Below are 20241 nucleotides of genomic sequence, written 5' to 3'. Positions count from 1 at the left end.
ATAGAATCCATACTTTTCTCCTATGTGTACGCACACCATCCTATAATTTCACCCACTCTTTCTCTCTCTTCGTGTTTTCAGAAAAGCACTCTGAGCTGTAATCCGTTGTTTCCAAAAACTGAAGATCTGTAAAACCCCTACCAATTCCTCCCAGTTCCACCCTGTCTATCCCTCAGGTGAGTGTATTGTACTTGTATTTTGTATATTCCGACTTTTTGAATTGCTTGATTCCGGTGTTTTCTTAGTCAGCTTTGGTGGCTGTAGTTGTGCCAGATCTGATGCTTCTAAACCTTTCAACCTTGGAGGACTTCTCGAATTATCGTTTTGTTTTTGTTCCGTGAAGGATGAATTTTCGTGGACAGTTCTGTTTGTTTAATTTGATTTTTTACTTTCCGGTGGTAGAGAATTGAGAAGAATAGGACTTTGATTGGTGTCCAAATGGCGAATCGGTTCAAAGAGGACGAGAAGAATGAGAGAATTATACGGGGCCTACTTAAGCTGCCTGACAACCGGAGGTGTATAAACTGTAATAGCTTGGTACGTCTGTAAGTGAGATGAGCTTCGTCGGTTTTAAATTTGTGTGGCTTTGATGATTTGAATTAGTGAATTGAATGGTTGATTTGGAATTTTAGTTATGTATATATTGATGAGCCAACATTTGAGTGCTCTGAATAATAACTATAATCTTTGCCGATTGACTTTCTTTAGTAGGGTTGGTATACATGAAAGAAAATGATCAACTTTGTTAAAATACGCCTATGGAGTTGGGAACTTGAATTAAGAACCCTTGCGGTTTTCAGGGCGTGTGCCTATATATTCTTCTGTTCATTGCTTTTGATTTTTGATGAGTGATCATGTTATTTTTACTTGTGATCATTGTTTGTATGATATGCTATGTAAACTCGAAGGCCAATGAGAATCAGCATCAGCACCTTGGCTATTAAATAATAAGAGTTCTTTTTGCTATTGTTGTCTGTTTGGGCAGTAGTATTTATTATTTAATTTTCTTTCTTCTGGTGAGAAATCAAGATGAATACACTTAGAGAGAGAGAGAGAAAGAGAAAGAGAGAAGAGTTCTTGTCTCTCATTGTTTCAAGATATGTGTCATTAAAACCAGTGTGCATAAAGTTCAATTGTCTTCCTACTTGATTTGTAATTGTGACATTTTGCTTACACTCATATAAGTTACATGATTTGCACCTATGCAGGGCCCTCAATATGTCTGCATTAACTTCTCAACATTTATTTGCACAACCTGCAGTGGCATACAGTAAGTCAAGTTCATCTCAAAGTGGTGCATACCTCACTTGTCCACCTGAGGCCTTCTATAGAATTTTTCCAAACCCTCTAGGTACTTTGTTTAATTGCTAGTCTTTTTTCTTTTGATGACTTATAAATTTGAAAATGTTTGCAGTCGGGAGTTTACACACAGAGTAAAGTCAGTATCCATGGCTAAGTTTACTTCACAAGAAGTTAGTGCACTACAAGGAGGTGGAAATGCGGTATGCTCAGCTTTTAATCATACAGGACTCATTTGCATCATGGTCCTTCTTTCGTTTCTAGTAGTTCACTTACTATTTTCTCATGTTCACAGAGTGCAAAGGAAATTTACTTGAAGGAGTTGGATCCACAACGCAATTCTCTCCCTGATGGAAGGTTTATATATTTGTATATATCTGTATATTAATGTTTATGAACATAAAATGTGGTTCTAATTATTTGTTTGCTTTCAGTAATGTAGAGAGGCTTCGTGATTTTATTAAGCATGTTTATGTGGATAGAAGATACACGGGTGAGAGGGGGGTCCCAAGAGGAAAGGTGGTGTATATGACATATATTTTCTGGTTTCTTTTATTGCCCTACTGATCTCTAACTTTTATTTACACTTTAAGAGTTCTTAGTTTTTTTTTTTTTTTTTTTAAATTTCCCCTCCTTTTATTGTACTCTATCTTGTGAATCCCTCTGCATATGTTGACTGCAATAGATGTTGATGTGCATTTAATATCTACAGGGTGAAACTGAAGACTTAAACGGGAACAGGAGGGTTGATACTTATCAGGGTAGCTCGCAAAGCTCTGGCGGAAGAAGTCCTGGATATGATCAGGACAATCGGCAGTACAGCGATTACAAGAGAAGTCCCTCTGGTGAAGTAATCAATGACTGGCGGCGGGAGGATAGGTTTGGGAATGGTAGGAGACTTGAGGAGAGTCGAAATTCTGATGGCGGTTCTAAGGTTGAAGTCAAGTCACCTGATCGTCGAAGTGATATGGACACACCGAGTCCCCCAATGGTTCGACCTGTACGAGATATTCTTGGAGAGAATGTTTCTCCTCTTCGAGTTATTGAACCTCCAAAGGCTAACAGTATCAGGCCTATTGATGCTCCTGTACAAACTCAGGTATGAATTTTTCTCTGTTTAAGATATTATTCTATTGTCTGCAGTGTTGGAGATACACATAAATTACAGTAAACTTGTCCATTTGCTATCAGCTTACTAATGAGAGAACAGAATAGAAATTGTATATTTGAATTTTACTGAATTTGTCACGTTTGATGATAGGAGCTACTAATGTTTCTGAAAAATTTCTGTAGATTACAAATTGATTTCCCTAGAAGCATCTCCATGTCCACACGTTTATTCATCTCATATATTAGTGTTAAATAAAATTGAAGACGATGCTGACCTTATAGAATTAATTAACATGTTCTTTTCAGAGGACTGCTTCCTCCACTAGTTTGGCATCCTCAAATGGCAATCCAGCTGAAACTAAGACAGAAACTTCACTTATTGATTTTGAAACTGTTCCTGAACCCCCACCAACTGCTGCAGTGCAACAAACACAACAATTAGCAACAGCCATCCCTGTATCTCAACCAACGCCATCTGGTGCTGACAATTGGGCAAATTTTGAGTCAGTATCAGTGAAAGCACCTTCAAACACCAATCCTCTGGATGTACTTTCAGAGTTGATGGCTCCTGCACCACCCACCTCTACTCACTTGGGAGGGAGTCCTGCCAGTGCTGCTCCTGTTGGCACTTTGCCAGCTTCAAGCGGTTCAGCTATTCCAGCTGCTGTTCCTCCCTTGAGCAGTTTTGGTCCAACAGCGTTTCCTCCTGGTGGTGTTTCAGCTGCAGCCTCTGGACCAGCATCATTATTGCAAGTCCCGTTTACACATGTTACTGGAGCGCAATGGTCCAGCATGCAACCTCAGCATCCTGGAAGCCAACCTCTTCCTGGGAACCAGCCTCAACATGCAACCTCAGCTGCTTTCCCAGGTACTGGGAGCCCATCTCTTCCTCGTCACTCAATTCCAGTAGTTGGTGGACCTTCTGGGAATCAGGTTTGCTTTCTAATTTATCTTTTCTTGAAGTATTTAATACCACTTATGGTCGCTTGACTATACTGGCAGTCCACTTTTAGTCCTTTTCTATTAATTTTACCAAATTTAGTTGGTTTTTTTTTTTTTTTTTTGGTGACTTTTTGAATTAACCAATATTAGTCTAAAATGTCCAAAATGCTTTAACTTATAGAAGGGTGTAAGCTTGGGAAATGTCCGGAAAGTGGGGGTATTTGGACTAAATTTGGTTGATTCTGTAAAGAGACTAAATTTAGTCAAATTGATTATCGAGGACTGAAAGTTGAAATGTCATTAGATTCATTATAGTTGAAAGACCAAAAGTGGTGGTTTAAACTCTTTCTGGAAGTGTAGCATTACTATGTTGCTTTCATATTACTTGTCCTTATTCTTAAAAAAAAATGTGGCAGCCATGGAATCCGGTAGCTGCCCCTGGACTTGTAAATACGGCAAATGCTCAAGGTCCTCAAATAGTAACTGAGCGCCCCTTGGAAGCCACTTCTGGAATTGCTCCCATAGCTGGTGGAAGAAAAGAACTCCCTGCGGTGAGCTCATCATTCTTGTTTCTATCAATTCAGGTTAATTCCACTTTAGTCCCTCGAGTATTAGGTCTTTTCCAGTTTTGGTCTTCAACTTCAAAATTGATGAAATTTGATATTTGATACTTGATTTTGTAAACTTGCCACATTAGTTCTTCGAGGACCAAATTTAGTACGATTGGTACCTGACTGAAACTAAAAATGGCAAGTTTCAAATGTCAAATTTCCAAATATGGCTGATTTTGAAGTTGAGGGCCAAAAATGAAAAAATGTTGTAGTTGTGGGACTAAAACTGGAATTAATTCTATCTTGTCTCAATCCCTTGTATATTTATTTTTTACTATTGTTTATATTTACTGTTATCTTATGATTTTCCTGCAGGATTTGTTCACTGCAACCTATCCACCCATGTATGCACCAATGCAAGGCTGGTATGCTGCTCCTCCACATGGAATTGGGTTCTCCATGCAATACAACATGCAAGTGGTAACTATGCATAACACAACTCTACTTCTTATTGGCTGATCCCTTTTTTGGTTACATCTGTTATTGCAAAGCATTACTAAGACAATTTATTTCTTTATCAGCAAACACCTACTCTTGTGCAGCCAATAAAATCATCAAACCCTTTTGACGCAACCAGTGAGCCCTCTGCTTTACAAGCTTCAACGGTAAGCAGATAGAATATTGTTGAAGTGTCCCTGCTCGTTGTTTTTAGGTTCTATTAAAATGTTTAAAACTGATGAAGTTCCTCACTCATGCCACTGGGTGTATACTAAAAAGAAAATCCACACAAAATAACAAACCCAACATTTTTATTAAAGCAGTGGGGGTAGCAAATGGAGAAGATAATTGGTTTTGTTGCATGTTCTGGTAGCAACACAGTATTCTATCTTGAAAGTAGATTGTGCAGCTGAAATGTTTTTCCTTGAATGGGGTTTTTCCAGTGAATAATTTGTTTAATTAGCTGTTTGTTACATTTATTTATGATTTTTTTCCCCACACGTTCAATTAGCTGTACATTTGATCTTATTTAGAATTTTGATATCTCAAAATTTTCTCCATTGGTCTTAACTTAAGTGGATTCACTAAGTTAACCCAAAGTTATGAGGAATAGTAATCTTCTTCTCAATCCATAGATAGTAAGCACAGCACAATATGTTGCATATGAAGTAGTGGTAATTATATTTGAGCATCTTTTATGCCCTTTACATGGTGCTCCATTACTGCAGTTTCCATCAATGGCTTCATTACAAGGTGCACTGCCAAACATGGGAGCTCCAACAGGCTTGCATCGCACATCCAGCCTTGGGACCCCTACACCTCAACCATACAGAATGCCTCAGCAGCCACCATCTTATGTTTCAACACTCCCTCCAAGTACAAACTTTTGTCTTTACTCTTGCTTCGCCTATATATGTTTTACACATGTTGACTAATTTTAATTCTCAGATGCATATATGGGCCAAAATCTAGCTGGTAGCATGCCACAAAGGTATTGTTTTCTTTTATATCATAAAACCTCTAATTTTAAATACTTCATGATGGAACATCTTGATCTGATTGCCTTCTGGAATGCTTGCAGGCCACGTGACCAAGCATTAGGCTTTGGCCTTGATGGGGCTGCGTTTGGAGCTATGCACACAAGTCAGCAGCTTGGTGGACTACATGCAGCTCCTGCTGCCCAGAATACCTTCTCTCCTCCTGCTGGGAACCCATTTGGGTGAGCATCAGAAACAACTTGGTTCACGATTTTGACATGAGCATCGTCTTGTTGCTTTGGGTCTAGGTAATTTGTTGTAGAATATAGATTATAATACTGGATCAATATCAATGGTAATTGCATCGATAACTGCCAGGCTCTGATATATATCCCGTGTGTGATGCCCCCCTAGTGGTGAGTGACTACAATTAAACACCGAAAGTGTGGTTTATGGGGCTAGCGCATGCATCTGCGCCAACTGATTGCATTTTGTGCTGCACCTACATGTGTATTATTGTAATAGTTTTCGTGGGTGTTATCCACTTTCCTCTTTATTTTTATTTTCTTCTTTATCAATGTGTATTATTTTGAAGATAGGATTTTTTTTTCTTTGTGGTAAGTTTCTTTGAATGATCAAATTTGATTATACAGGTTGTATTGGTAGTACTGTAGAGATCTACATTCTTTTGTTTCGTTATTTTGAAGTGGGATGTGCAAGTAACGAATTTGTCAATATAAGTTGTATGTTCCAAGAAGCTGCCTTCTATTTTTATTTTTCTGCTTAAAACACTGAAACAATTTTACTTTGAACTAAAATCAAAGTCCAAGACAACGAATATAACAATGAACAGACCAAATATAAATTAAGTGCATACTTGCGAAAATGAGGACACGAATTCGGGATTTATTTAAAGTCCTTAGATGTGAAATTTTCAGTGTTATGTAATGTAAGACCTTATTTATTTATTTATTTTAATAGTGTTATTGACTTTATTACAAGGTAGTATATGTTCTATACTTCATCTATCTGTTGTAGCTTAAAGAGTCAATATCTCACCATTGGAGTTCGATCCTATGATCCAAGTCATGCTATGGATATATTGGGAGTAGGATCCGGGGCGAACTGACTAGAGAAAGAAGTCGAGGGCAACCCGGATCGATGACACACCGTTTCAGCCTTGGCCTTGGGTACCCAACGTGACCGAGGCCGGCTTTAGCTCAGCCTTGTGCGCCTGGCGTGCCAAGGCCACCATCGGGGGACTTGGTCAATCATAAGCGCCCGCCCTATCCGCTTGGGTGGTTACATGGTTTTTCTTCGTATATAAATATGATGCTTAGGACATTTAAGTCTCATTGTAATCGCATTACACCTTTGAGCAATACACAAGGTTCTTGTGCTTTTCTATCAAATCATTACTCATTTGTCTTTATCATTATCTTTTATTATTTCCTTTGATTTTTGGGTTTTTACATGGGATTCCTTTTTGTCTGTTGTCTTGGTTTTGACTTTTGAGATTAGTGGATTACAAATGGTTGGTTGGTTCAACTTTCTTAGATTGATAATATTTTAGGTGATGCCAATGACTAATCAATGACTTAATCCCTCCTAATCTATAACATTGTGCATAACTAATCAATGATTTAATCCCTCCTAAGCCCTAACCCATCCCCTACCAAACCATTTCTCTATACTTGAGTAGTATAACTATAGTGTCACTGGAAACAGAAAAAGAAAGAGGACTTAGATGACATCAACACCAACTCAATAAATATTTTGTCATTTTTTTTCTACTGTTTTACATGTGAAAGAAAACAAGGATGCTAAGATTAATCTGTACCGGTGCTTCAGTAGGGTATCTACAGGTATCTGAGATGTGTTTCTGGGGTGGACAAACAACCTGGGCATGCATAATTTTACTAGGATTTCATTTCGTTTCACCCAAAATATCAAACGAATGATCAGTGCCACAGTACAATTTAATTGCTTCCCAATGCTTTTGATCACTGTTGAATCTGCAGATACTCTTCTGCTTCCATCAGACTGACCATGGAAAGCCCCAACACACTGACTGCCATGTCATCTGCCAACAATGGTGTACATTGGTCACACCCTCGATTCGCCCACGTGCCTCGCCTTCCATACAAGTGGAGCAATCAACATCCATACTGCAGGACGTAAAGATTTAGGAAGTTTCGTAAGTTTAAACTGAAAGTTGGACCGAATATTGTATATTCTTGTATATTCTGATAGTTGGACTATAAATTTATATTTTATATTGTATGGTGAACAATACTTACTATAAACACAAGCAGCTAACCACTCATTCACTATCCTCACCCAAGTACTTGTCCAGCCAACATCAATTGTAAACCTGCAAGAAAACCGGTTTAAAAGCATGAGTTCCATCACTTGCCAACAAAAGGGTGGAATTTCCTCGCCCCCAGGTCCTGACTTGACAGGATAATACAGAGGTAAATCACATTGACTTAATGGTCAATTAGGTAGGTGAGAGGACTAGTGTCAGATGCTCACAAGGAGCCCACCACATTGAGTTTAACTCCAACACTGCATCTGCATGCCTAGACTCAATATTGTGTCCTTGTCCACAATTTATCACTCAGAAACTAATTGAGCTGTCCATGTGAGCTCATGAATTCCATCACTTGTCCACAAAAGGGCAAATTCCCTCGCCTCAAAATCCCCACGCCCTGGCCTAGTAGAATTGTGGAAGGGAAAATCACCGTGACTTAGTGACCAATTAGGTAGGTGGGAGGACTCGTGTCTGGTGCCCACAGGGAGTTCACCACATTAAGTTTCACTCCAATACTGCGGCTGCCAGGACTCAATCCCGTGTCCTTGCCCACAATCTACCACTCAGGGGCCATGCTGGCTCATGAATTCCATTACTGTTGTTAGGAGTAATCAAGGATAAAAACTGTTAACATTCACAAGAAAAGGAGCTTGCTTTTTCATGGAGTGGTGAGCATTCCAGCCAATTAACAGCATTGCGAAGTACATGGCTCCTGTTGCAAACACAAAGTGGAAGAATCCATAACCATATGGCACATGCTTGTGTTCTTCTTCTCCTTCTGAACCCTGTTTGTCATCCTTCCAGAACTGCACCTTTTGTTGTCAGATAAGTTTTCAGTTTTCAGCATGTTTTGAGAAAGAAGGGAGGTAGGTGTAAAACCTGGAAGCATTTTGAATCAATTCCTGTTGAAAAAGTTGCAACCACGATCGCGAGGACTGCCACAACAAAGCTCTGCCATTAAGAGATCCAGTTCCAGGTGAGGGAGAGATGAAAAAAAACATAACAGATGCAATGTACTAAGGCTTTTGAGGTCAAGAATTACTATGATAGTGAGCACATCTCCTTTAGAAGTAGCAGCCTTCGCCTTTCGGATGCATTTTTCTTCTGGTGGTTCACTGAAAAAAAGCATGCAAGCATGTGAGAAATGCCATAATTCCCAGAACAAGAAACATTAAATGTCTGCAGTATTTGAAGTTTGCCTTCTGATGGCAGACCAGCAGAGAAACACAAGGTAAAGTCCCATGATACCAGGAGTCAAAAAACCAGCATTCACCTGTTTCCAAAACAGAACAACCATCAATTCAGATAAACTATTATATTGTAGCTTCAAAATAAACTCAAGGAGGGAGCAACCCCAGCCCCCAGCCAGCCAAGTTGGTCAGACTGTTAACTTGGTAACTACAAGGTTAAAAGTTCTACTCCTAGCCGGAGTGACCCTTCTTGGTTTGAGCCAGTCAGCTATAGGCAACCTAGATTGGTTTACCTGTCCTTTTCTGACTAGGTTCACAAAGCGGGATTTACCCACTGCACATCCTTGGATAGCGGCTACAGGTTTCCCTCGTCACCCCAAATAAACTCAAGGAGAAACAAATGTCAGACTTACTTTTGGGTGGAGAGAGACACTGGTCATAACCTGGAGAAGTACTAGAGTCCAAGATATGAAGAAAATGTTGAGAAGGCAAGATGGCTCGGGTGTATACCAAATATACATTAAAATGATCCCCAGTATGCACACAATGTATGCAGCCGTAGAACATATCATCACCTGAATGTGGCTGCATTAAGACCTTACTTCCTATTAGAACTGATATGAAATCATTGAAACGCGATAGAGAGTGCATAAATTTTGTCATCATAGAATATGTTTAGCCTCTTGGGACAAAAGATGCTTTCTTTAGCTTTATCTGGGAAAAAGACTCTTACCATTTATCAGCATTTTCCTCAGAGTAACAACAGTCATTAAGCCAAGTGATGAAACTGATTATACTGACCAACTGAATTAGTAAAAACACCCTGCAAACGGGTTTAGAAATTGAAGGAGCATTAGAAAACGTCGTGAGTTATTTCTTGTATCGAGCATAACTTAATCAGATTGATCTTGAATGTGAAACATACCCTGCTCCAAAATGTGCAACCTCACCTGTTGAAAAGCCAAAACATCAGAGAATTAGCTCGTGATTTGAGTTGAAACTGGCTGGTAATGTTAAAATCAGATTGAGATGAAACTTGTTGCTTTTGTACACTAACCATATATCGAAATAATCTCTACAGGGAGCAGAAAGGGCAGTAGGATTAGTGCAAGCAGCATGGCAATCTTGGCTAGCCACCAACCCGAGTGCCACTTTTCTCTACGATCACTCAACTTTGAAGTTCCCGCAGTAGACAGAAACATTACAAAATAGAACAGCTAGAAGAAAACGTCAAGGTTGAACTCTAAGACGTATCAAAACCATTACTGAAAAATAACTATATTGTTTAAGTTTAACTACTTCTGAGATAGAAGGATACAGAACAACCCAAGCTTACTCTCAGAACCCCCTCAGTACCCAAACAATCTTCACCGCCATTGCAATCTTTTACTCCTGCAGCCACATAAAAATTGCTTTGAGCTTCATTTTTCCAGTAGGCTACTGAGAAGTCTAATTTGTAACATGCTTTTGATGCAAATTGAGTAGAATGGTGTGTATGTATAGATTGAAAAATGCATTAGCAGTCTTACGCTTCATTTCTTTTGTAACGCTTGTGCCATAATCACGAACAGCCCATGCCAGCAAATTCGCGCCCAAAAACATCAAGCCATACACATATCTGGCCATCCAAGGATTGGAGCCATCCCGGAATTGATTGAACCAAGAACCTTGTTTGATCTTTGCATACCGATCACTAGTAATGTTGCTCGTAGTGCCCTCCATTTCCTAGTCAGAGTTCAAGGAGCTTCTCATGCCACACATCACAATTGAAGAGGCTAAAATAAAACCAAAACCATCTCATTTAGTTCCCCTCCATCTGCAAACACACAACATTAGAAAGTTTAAGGAAATCTGCAATGGCAGTATAAGGAAATAAAGTTGTGCATTCGCTTCAATGCTACCATTTTCAAATCCTTTCCAACTTTTTCCTTAATTGTTTGCTGAAAGTAAGTTTGCCAATGTTTGTTTCAATGCAAGGATATGTTGTAAAATAAGCTTGATTAGCTGTACTGTAGCTAGGTTCTACCATTCTAGCAATAATTTTCTTCCTAGGAATTGATAAAAATACTAATATGTAGTGTTTGGACAATCAAGAACTTGATTACTTAGTCACATGGTTGAGCTTCAGACCAAGCATTATAAATGCCAAAAAGTAAAATGACAAAATATTTTTATACACATCTATTGCACATTCATAAATCTGCAGCAACATAACTGCATAGGTTGCAGACTGAGAGATGAATGTACAATAATTCACACATGTTTTTGGCTCAGTATTTCAACTGCATTGGTCCACTTGTCTTGAATACTGCTAAAATCTCAATTTTTTTAATTTTTTTTTTTACAAATTTACTCAGATTTGAGTGTACAATACATGCTCCTAAAGTCAATGTTGCAGAAATCGAAGAATATAGTAATTAATCCACTCTTTTTCTGCAATTCTTTCTCCCTATATTTCCAAAATTTGTTCTTGCCTAACAAATATAAAGAAAAAGAAACATCATGCAAATTGCCACTTCTTCTATCACATAAAAGACAGAGAATTTAATGTCCATCTTTGACTTTACAGATCAATCCTGCCTAATAATTTTTAAATAATATTTTTCCAATCCAATTTATTTAATTAGGAATTTTTGCACTGGCCATACAGCCCATACTCCAAAGAAACAAAAACTTTTACTTTGGGGTTATTGTTTCTTCCTCCCTAATCTTCTACCTTAGTCACATTTTTCTAGAGAAATTGAAAATTCGAGAAAAGAAAATAGATAATACGTTTAATTACAGAATTACTATTCAATTTAGTCATGGACTATAATCATTTTTTTGAATTTAATCCTAAATGACTTTTTGTACTTCGTGCCACTAGACTACTAGGTCATTGAAGCATAGTCCAGTAGAAACTTTCAATTAAATTAAAGATACAAATAATTTCTAAAATGACCATGTTAGATGTTCTCAAAGTAACCATGACAAAACAGGATTAGTTGCATCAACTTTTTGAAAAGTTAATGCAACCAACGTTAAATCATCACATCAATTCTGAAGTTCAAAAACAATGTATCAGATTCTTTTCCAAAATTCAAAATTAAAAGAACAAATGCACTGAAAAAAAAAAACCAAATAAAAAAAGGTTCAGGCTTTAGCAGTTAGAATCTGTAGGATTTGATTTGAGAGAAAGGAAAAAAGAAAGAAAGAAAAAAATGAAGAAATTAGGCAGAGATGAAATGCCAAAGTAATGGGTACTAACTGAACCTGACAGCCACCTAACACACTGCATAAAAAAGGGCATGAAAACTCAAATCATCAGAAAACACCATTATTATTCCCAACTGAAACTCTTTTTTTTTTAAAAATTTTTTGGTTGCTTATGGTGGCAACATGTGCCACGCACGTGACGAGATAGCCCTGCTGAACAGTAAAGTATCTGCAAAAGCCTCTGATACAGAGAGCCAGGAAGCGTGTTGTGTTCATCCACCATTTTCTTGGTTTTCAGCTATCATATATATATATATATACATATAATAGTATTTCAAATTTGATATACTAAAAATATAAAACATATTTTTCGTAAGGGAGTAGAAAACGCATGGAATATTTGATGACTTGTGCAGTTTAACGTTGCCCAGATTTCCTATGATCCACAGTTTATATCCCTGCTGTCCTTCTAGTAAATGCATTGTATAAACAAGGCCAAGAGAGCTTATAATTAAAGCCTCTTTTTATGGTTTTTTTTTTCAAGATTTAATGGAGATCATCAATCATCATATCAGCTAGCGAACCCCAGTCCACCAAATTCTTAAATTGAAAAAAAAAATAATGGAAATATAGAGGATTACATTACATACCCAGAAGAGAGAATCTGATGAAGTTGATATGAAAGCAACCCAAGCTAAGCTAGAATTGATGTGGAAAAAAGCATGCAGCTTTTAGAGGATTATATTCAACGTATGTAACAGCCCAGACTTTCTTCTTTCTCTTGCTTCCACTGTTTATTCTTGGTCATTAATTTGTCCAGAGCTTTCATGTAAAATGAGTGTATATATATATATATATATATATATAAGGAGAGGGGGATGGGTGGGTTGAGGGGTGAGGTGTACGTTTAGCTTTACCTTTGAGTTGTTGGTAGAGAAATATATATATATGTTTCCTATTCTTCTTTCCCGCCGAAGGGACTTTTTGGCTTTAGGCTGCTTTTACGTTTTGAGAATTATTCATGAACGTATTATGTGTCTTGAAAGGCTTACCTATATATGTCTCTATATGGCCGCCGTATGGGAATCAAATACAAACACACACGCAAACACTGATGTAAAAGGAAAAACATTATGGGGGAAATCAAATACTTTTGCCATCCTAAACTATAAAAGGATGACATTCGGCCATTCTGGTCAGTACAATTATTTTATAGATTCCGAATAAAGTAAAAACAATGACACTTGTTTTAATAATTATAGGGAAAATTGCATTTTTCGTCCCTAAGTTATAGGGTAATTGTAGAATTCGTCCCTAAGTTATGATAATACTCACTTTTCGTCCCTAAGTTATCATTGACGTTGCACTTTTCGTCCCTGAGTTATTCAAATTGCAAATTTCGTCCTTAAGTTATCATTGCGTTGCACTTTTCGTCCCTAATATAAGTTTGCAAACTTCGGTAAACTTTCGTTTTTAAAAAATTTTAATCGAACTTTTTCAGTAAACGTCGTTAAAAAAAATTAACATTGAACCGGAAAAGTTTGATTACAAATTTTTTAAATGAAAATTACCGAAGTAGTTTTCGTCCCTAATTAGTTTGCAAACTTTGGTAAATTTTCATTTAAAAAATAATTTTAATCAAACTTTTTTAGTAAACTTCGTTAAAAAAATTGGCATTGAACCGGAAAAGTTCGATTAAAAATTTTTTAAACGAAAATTTAGCGGAGTAGTTTTCGTCCCTAACTAGTTTGCAAACTTCGGTAAATTTTTGTTTAAAAAAATTTTTAATCGAACTTTTTCACTATACTTCGTTTAAAAAAATTGGCATTGAACCGGAAAAGTTCGATTAAAATTTTTTAAACGAAACTTTACCGAAGTTTTTCACACTTATGTTAGGGACAAAAAGTGCAACACAATGATAATTTAGGGACAAAATTTGCAATTTGAATAACTCAGGGATGAAAAGTGCAACGCCAATGAAAACTTAAGGACGAAAAGTGAGTATTACCATAACTTAGGGACGAATTCTACAATTACCCTATAACTTAGGGATGAAAAATGCAATATTCCCATAATTATATATATAATTTAAAAGACTTGTATATATATATATTTTTTTTTGAAAACAACAGAATAACATTCATTAACATAAGTCGGAAACCAAAGCATTACAAACGATAGGTGGAGGGTCGAAAAACCACTCCGAGTAATCAGGCGAAGAACTAGACTGTCTTGCAAGAACATGAGCAGCCTGGTTCGCTGATCTTCTAGTAAAGGAAATAAACACATTACAGAAATCATGCAATAGATGTTTGATATCTTCAAAAATGAGATGAAATGAAGACTCTCCGCCCTTGGATTTTAGGCACTGGACTACCTGCAAAGAATCAGATTCTACATGGACATTGTCAAAGTTGTGCGATTTCAGCCAGCTAAGAGCTTCCCGTATGGCTACTGCCTCTGCTTCCCTGGGTGTGAAGTTACCCCTCCACTGAGCGCCACGTGCTGCCACAAACTTTCCTTCCTCATCTCGGATGACACTGCCGAGACCCATTGCTGCTGCCTGTATGTTGATTGCAGCATCAACATTCATCTCAACATTGGTTAGTCATGAATTTAAATTTTTATTAATATATGAAAAAATTATTTAAAAAAATCACTTCTGTGAGTCTTGGACTAGTACCCTTTCGAGTATTAATCCCTACATATATGAAGTTTAATATATATGTAATTAATATGTATTTTATGTTTACTAAATCATAACAATACCTGTATATACTAATAATGCTGTACTTAGGATGCTTGTAAGTTTGAAGCAGGATAGTTGAAGTGAATGAAGTAATTGGATGAGTAAAAGACACCACTTATCCTTTACCCAAATTAAGCATGATTCAAAGTAATAAAGTTTCAATTATATGGAGTGTAAAGAAAAGTAGAAGAAAATAATAAAAGAAAAAGAAAAAAAAAAAAGAAAAAAAGAGAGGAGAAATTAAAGTGTAGATGACAATTGGTTTAGTTTCAAGACTTTCTATATATCATGATTACATGGCTTTGTAAGGCAACATGGTCGACAGTACATATACCATAAAGTTTGGTTGGTGCTTTGTTTTACCCCAACATTAGTTATTGATTCATGAGTGGGAAACACATAATGTAATTACAACCTTCTTTTCTTCTTGATGTAAATTCATCTTATATTAATGGTTAAGCCTTAAGCCTTATTTCCCAAGTTGGTTCGTTTGATTTAAAAAAAAAAAAAATGATATAGTGATAGGAGTACTTTTTTTTTTTGAAAGCATATTGATAGGAATACATACCAATAGCAAACTCATAATTATTAAATGCCGCCATAATAACAACCCTAATTATTATTATTATTATTTAATATAATATTTCTAATGCGAAAATAGAAAAATCATACTAATTGTGGAAGACACTAGACACACCACTCAAGAGCTTGGTTTGCAATGGTGTGCCCTCTAATAAACCACAAATATAAATTATGGATGACACTAGATTCGCATATCATATATCATTTTCATCTGAAATAAAATGTTTTATTTATTTTAATACAATAACTATAATAATATAATAGAAAATTCTACCATTTGATCATCATAATAACTTTTTATATTGTGTACCACACACCTCAAATAAATAGTAAATGTATTAGTTTTGTACAATTTGTCCAAGTACAACCTGGTACAAATCTAAAACTTTAATGTGTTACATTGTGTAGGGTTTTGATTGGCATTATAGTCTTTCCCTGAAATTATAATATATTAAATTGATAAACATGTTAGGGTTTAGTGGTTAGGGTTTAGGGTTTAGGACTAGGGTTTATATATATATATATATATATATATATATACATATACATATATATATATATGTATGTATACATATATATATATGTATATATACATATATATATGTATATGTATACATACATATATATATATATATATGTATATGTGTATATATATATATATATATATATATATATATATATATATATATATATATATATATATATATATATATATATATATATATATATATATATATATATATATATATATATATATATATATATATATATATATATATATATATATATATATATATATATATATATATATATATATATATATATATATATATATATATATATATATATATATATATATATATATATATATATATATATATATATATATATATATATATATATATATATATATATATATATATATATATATATATATATATATATATATATATATATATATATATATATATATATATATATATATATATATATATATATATATATATATATATATATATATATATATATATATATATATATATATATATATATATATATATATATATATATATATATATATATATATATATATATATATATATATATATATATATATATATATATATATATATATATATATATATATATATATATATATATATATATATATATATATATATATATATATATATATATATATATATATATATATATATATATATATATATATATATATATATATATATATATATATATATATATATATATATATATATATATATATATATATATATATATATATATATATATATATATATATATATATATATATATATATATATATATATATATATATATATATATATATATATATATATATATATATATATATATATATATATATATATATATATATATATATATATATATATATATATATATATATATATATATATATATATATATATATATATATATATATATATATATATATATATATATATATATATATATATATATATATATATATATATATATATATATATATATATATATATATATATATATATATATATATATATATATATATATATATATATATATATATATATATATATATATATATATATATATATATATATATATATATATATATATATATATATATATATATATATATATATATATATATATATATATATATATATATATATATATATATATATATATATATATATATATATATATATATATATATATATATATATATATATATATATATATATATATATATATATATATATATATATATATATATATATATATATATATATATATATATATATATATATATATATATATATATATATATATATATATATATATATATATATATATATATATATATATATATATGTATATGTATATATATATATATATATATTTATTTATTTATTTTTAATAATATGCACAAAGTAATAATTTAAGCTAATCTTATAATATAAGATAATTTAACAACCTTAACGAAACACTCCAAGAGTCCAAGTAGCCTAGCAAATAATTTTTGGACCCATTCCAGGGCTGAAATATATGTCCAAAGATATAGGTGTTCATTATTAGGTTGGGGCTGCCTGCCAGATAGTGAAGTCTGACATTTGGCCCAAACTAGAGATGTCATGTAGTGAAATACTAATTATTTTATCATTTATAATAAAAAGGCCCAATGCATTTTTCTCCGAGGCAAATTATTGCATGGACCATGGTCCACACAACTGTGTGGACCAAAAATAAAAGGTACATTATTTTTATAATAAAGGTACATTATTTTTGTACTGAAGGTACATTATTTGATATACTATCAAATAATGTACCTTCAGTACAAAAATAATGTATTTTTAGTATGGTCCATGCAATAATGATTGTTTCTCCAATTGTGCTCAATTGTTATGCCATGTACCCGGATTCACCTTACAAGGTAGACCTAAACTAAAATACACAATTTATATACTGAATATTTACAATTTATATACTGAATGTTCATAATTTAAATTGTGAACATTTAGTATATAAAATTGTGAACATACAATATATAAATTGTGTATTTTTAGATCCAGATTCACCTTGCAAGGTGGACCCGGGTCCACAAAATAATTTGTCAATTGCCCCATCTCACAAATTATCTAGGACTTTCAAGTTATGAACTCACATGCAATGTTCAATTTCAAACTTATTTGAATATACAAATATTATCATTGAGGTAAATATAAACTGATCAAGATGCTTGGGATCAATAATCAGCCTGGCTCGGGATAGGCCGGCATTGGATATTTGGATAGGCTTTGAAGTATAAATTAAGCACCCAAGCAAACTCAGATTACCCATTCACTCTCAACACCCATTCAATAATATTGCTTACTATTGCGCTCAAAGCTTTAACATATAATCAACGTTATTGTTATAGAGCTCAATTTACCTCAACAATTATATTATAAATTAAACCACTAAAAACAGAATCCATGATGAGACCGACACAAAGCATTTATTGTGGAGTGGGTTAAGGTTTCATTGAGAGATGGGTGTGTTTAAATCTTACTTGTAGTGGAGGTGAAAACTTTCCATTGTTTCCAACCTCATGTGCAATGTTTGTCTAATTACAATAAATAGAAGTTTTTTCATGGGCGTAAACACTCAACATGTTGAGGATGGCATGAAGTGTGTAATGTTTTTTTTTTTTTTCGATGATTAGGAAAATTCACATTCACTATTCTAAAGTGTATATTGTGTAAATCCCACATTGCAACCTTAGCTGACAAAGAATCACAATGAAGTAAATCAATATATGTTGCTCATAACTGATATGTTCAAAATAAGAAGACTAATAGACTACTCACACAAAGAGTCGAACTTGTAACTTATCGTTACCAAATCAATAATTTGATCGGTTTGGTTGTTTGCCCAAAGGGTGTAATATACACATACATTGCACGTTGCAGTAAATGAAGTTTTCTACTCATGACCTGCCATAACAACCTTTTTAAATAAATGTTAGTTAATTCCACTTTTCAAAACACGCTAGTACAACGAAAAGTAGCCAACCATGTTATCGCATTCAAACCTTACACATGATATGTGATGTGGTGCGGTTTTATCATTCCATGTGAGGTTACTCCTATACATTTACTGTCATAATTTTAAAAACTTATCCGACAATCAAAATGCGTTCACTAAAGTCTGTAAAAGGGATTCCAACCACTTATAAGTCCAAACCAATATATATGCACCAATGTTGTTGGCCGGGAAAGCTGTTTCGAATGAAGTCTAATCAAGATGATTAGATTAATTTCATTTTGTTTACATGAGAATAACGTATAAGCTTTTAAAATTTAGCAACTAAAACTATAAACTTTTGTATCTTATGATATTTTTATATAAACTAAATGTTCTAAATTAAGCTTTTCTAAAAAAACATTCAAATACTCTCTACGTCTACGTCTGATTTTATGTGTCTGGTTCAGCTAATAAGACTTGATTGGAGTTATTTATAATTCAATTTTTGTAATATTTAATTTAGTGTTAATGCATCAAATTTATATACTTATAAATTACACCAAATGTAGTATTAAATACAAAAAGGTGACTTTAAAAATTATATGAATTTTTTTTAAATAACATAAGAAATAACAGTTTGATTTACTAATGAATAGTAAAAGACAGGTAAAAATGAAAATAAAATCAAGTTTAGATATTACAACAGTAAACTAATAGCCAACTTAGCGTGGTTAAATTGGGTTGGTTTTATTTTACAATCAAATAACATAATAATTTAATATAATCGTCATATTATATAAAGATTTAATTTTTAAGTTACCAAGTTATATATATAGATTCATAAGAAGAACAAAATCATAAAATTTGTATATAGAGTTAATTTCATTTTGTGTCTTAGATTTACAAGTGTCAGTCAATCTTTAGTCTTTTGCTTTCAAAACATTTCCATTTGGCCCTAGTATTATTGTAGCATCACTATTTTTGGTCATCCGTCAAGAAAACCGTTTAAATGACGTTAATTAAATACAATGACATTTTTGTCTATTCAGTTTTAAGTGTTAAGTTTTTTTTTTTTTGGTCCTATATTTATATGTGTCATTTCATTTTTAGCCCTTTTTTACAAAAAAAACATCCTTGTTGGTTCTAAGATTATTGTGGTATGATCATTTTTTGTCCTCTATCAATAAATATGTTTAACTTAGATTAAAAATAACATTATTAACCATTCAAAATTAGCTTCTTTTTTTTTTTTTTTTTTTTTTTTTTTTTTTTTTTTTTTTTTTTT

At 33.1% G+C, this 20241-nt stretch overlaps 2 protein-coding genes across 4 annotated transcripts; one reads left to right on the top strand and one right to left on the bottom strand.

Moving 5' to 3' along the window:
• LOC116013378 (probable ADP-ribosylation factor GTPase-activating protein AGD14) lies at window positions 1-6134 on the top strand. The gene is made up of 14 exons (XM_031253088.1): window positions 1-176; window positions 403-537; window positions 1209-1270; window positions 1415-1502; window positions 1595-1656; window positions 1734-1818; window positions 2012-2398; window positions 2716-3342; window positions 3768-3902; window positions 4278-4382; window positions 4484-4567; window positions 5129-5276; window positions 5349-5391; window positions 5482-6134. Exons 2-14 carry the CDS (start codon window positions 439-441, stop codon window positions 5621-5623), a joined length of 2067 nt encoding a protein of 688 aa, XP_031108948.1. The 5' UTR covers window positions 1-176; window positions 403-438; the 3' UTR covers window positions 5624-6134.
• A 991-nt stretch (window positions 6135-7125) lies between these two features.
• Window positions 7126-13116, bottom strand: LOC116012181 (probable serine incorporator). Of its 3 annotated transcripts, none has more exons than XM_031251659.1 (13): window positions 12727-13116; window positions 10411-10697; window positions 10200-10273; window positions 9939-10098; window positions 9807-9831; window positions 9615-9704; window positions 9295-9466; window positions 8891-8964; window positions 8734-8806; window positions 8571-8642; window positions 8346-8503; window positions 7678-7751; window positions 7126-7545 (listed from the first exon to the last, which is right to left on the bottom strand). In XM_031251659.1, the coding sequence occupies exons 2-13, from the start codon at window positions 10601-10603 to the stop codon at window positions 7484-7486; spliced, it is 1227 nt and encodes a 408-aa protein (XP_031107519.1). In that variant the 5' UTR covers window positions 10604-10697; window positions 12727-13116; the 3' UTR covers window positions 7126-7483. The 3 variants fall into 3 exon arrangements, with proteins under 3 accessions (XP_031107519.1, XP_031107522.1, XP_031107520.1); XM_031251662.1 differs by having other exon boundaries at window positions 8346-8497; window positions 12727-13114; XM_031251660.1 differs by lacking the exon at window positions 12727-13116 and adding an exon at window positions 10783-11124.
• Window positions 13117-20241: the final 7125 nt, after the last annotated feature.

The sequence above is a fragment of the Ipomoea triloba genome, chromosome 3 (assembly GCF_003576645.1).
Source record: "Ipomoea triloba cultivar NCNSP0323 chromosome 3, ASM357664v1".
In the NCBI taxonomy this organism is placed as follows: domain Eukaryota; kingdom Viridiplantae; phylum Streptophyta; class Magnoliopsida; order Solanales; family Convolvulaceae; genus Ipomoea; species Ipomoea triloba.
This window is presented reverse-complemented; position numbering and strand designations above follow the sequence as displayed.

Excerpts from the sequence above, each read along its gene's own strand:
- LOC116013378 (XM_031253088.1), top strand. The coding sequence starts at position 439 with ATGGCGAATCGGTTCAAAGAGGACGAGAAGAATGAGAGAATTATACGG. Across the intron at positions 2,399-2,715 it reads ATGCTCCTGTACAAACTCAG|AGGACTGCTTCCTCCACTAG; the intron begins GTATGAATTTTT and ends TGTTCTTTTCAG. Across the intron at positions 4,568-5,128 it reads CTGCTTTACAAGCTTCAACG|TTTCCATCAATGGCTTCATT; the intron begins GTAAGCAGATAG and ends CCATTACTGCAG.
- LOC116012181 (XM_031251659.1), bottom strand. The coding sequence starts at position 10,603 with ATGGAGGGCACTACGAGCAACATTACTAGTGATCGGTATGCAAAGATC. Across the intron at positions 8,504-8,570 it reads TTGATTCAAAATGCTTCCAG|GTGCAGTTCTGGAAGGATGA; the intron begins GTTTTACACCTA and ends TGACAACAAAAG. Across the intron at positions 7,752-8,345 it reads GCTCACCACTCCATGAAAAA|GTTTACAATTGATGTTGGCT; the intron begins GCAAGCTCCTTT and ends GTTTTCTTGCAG.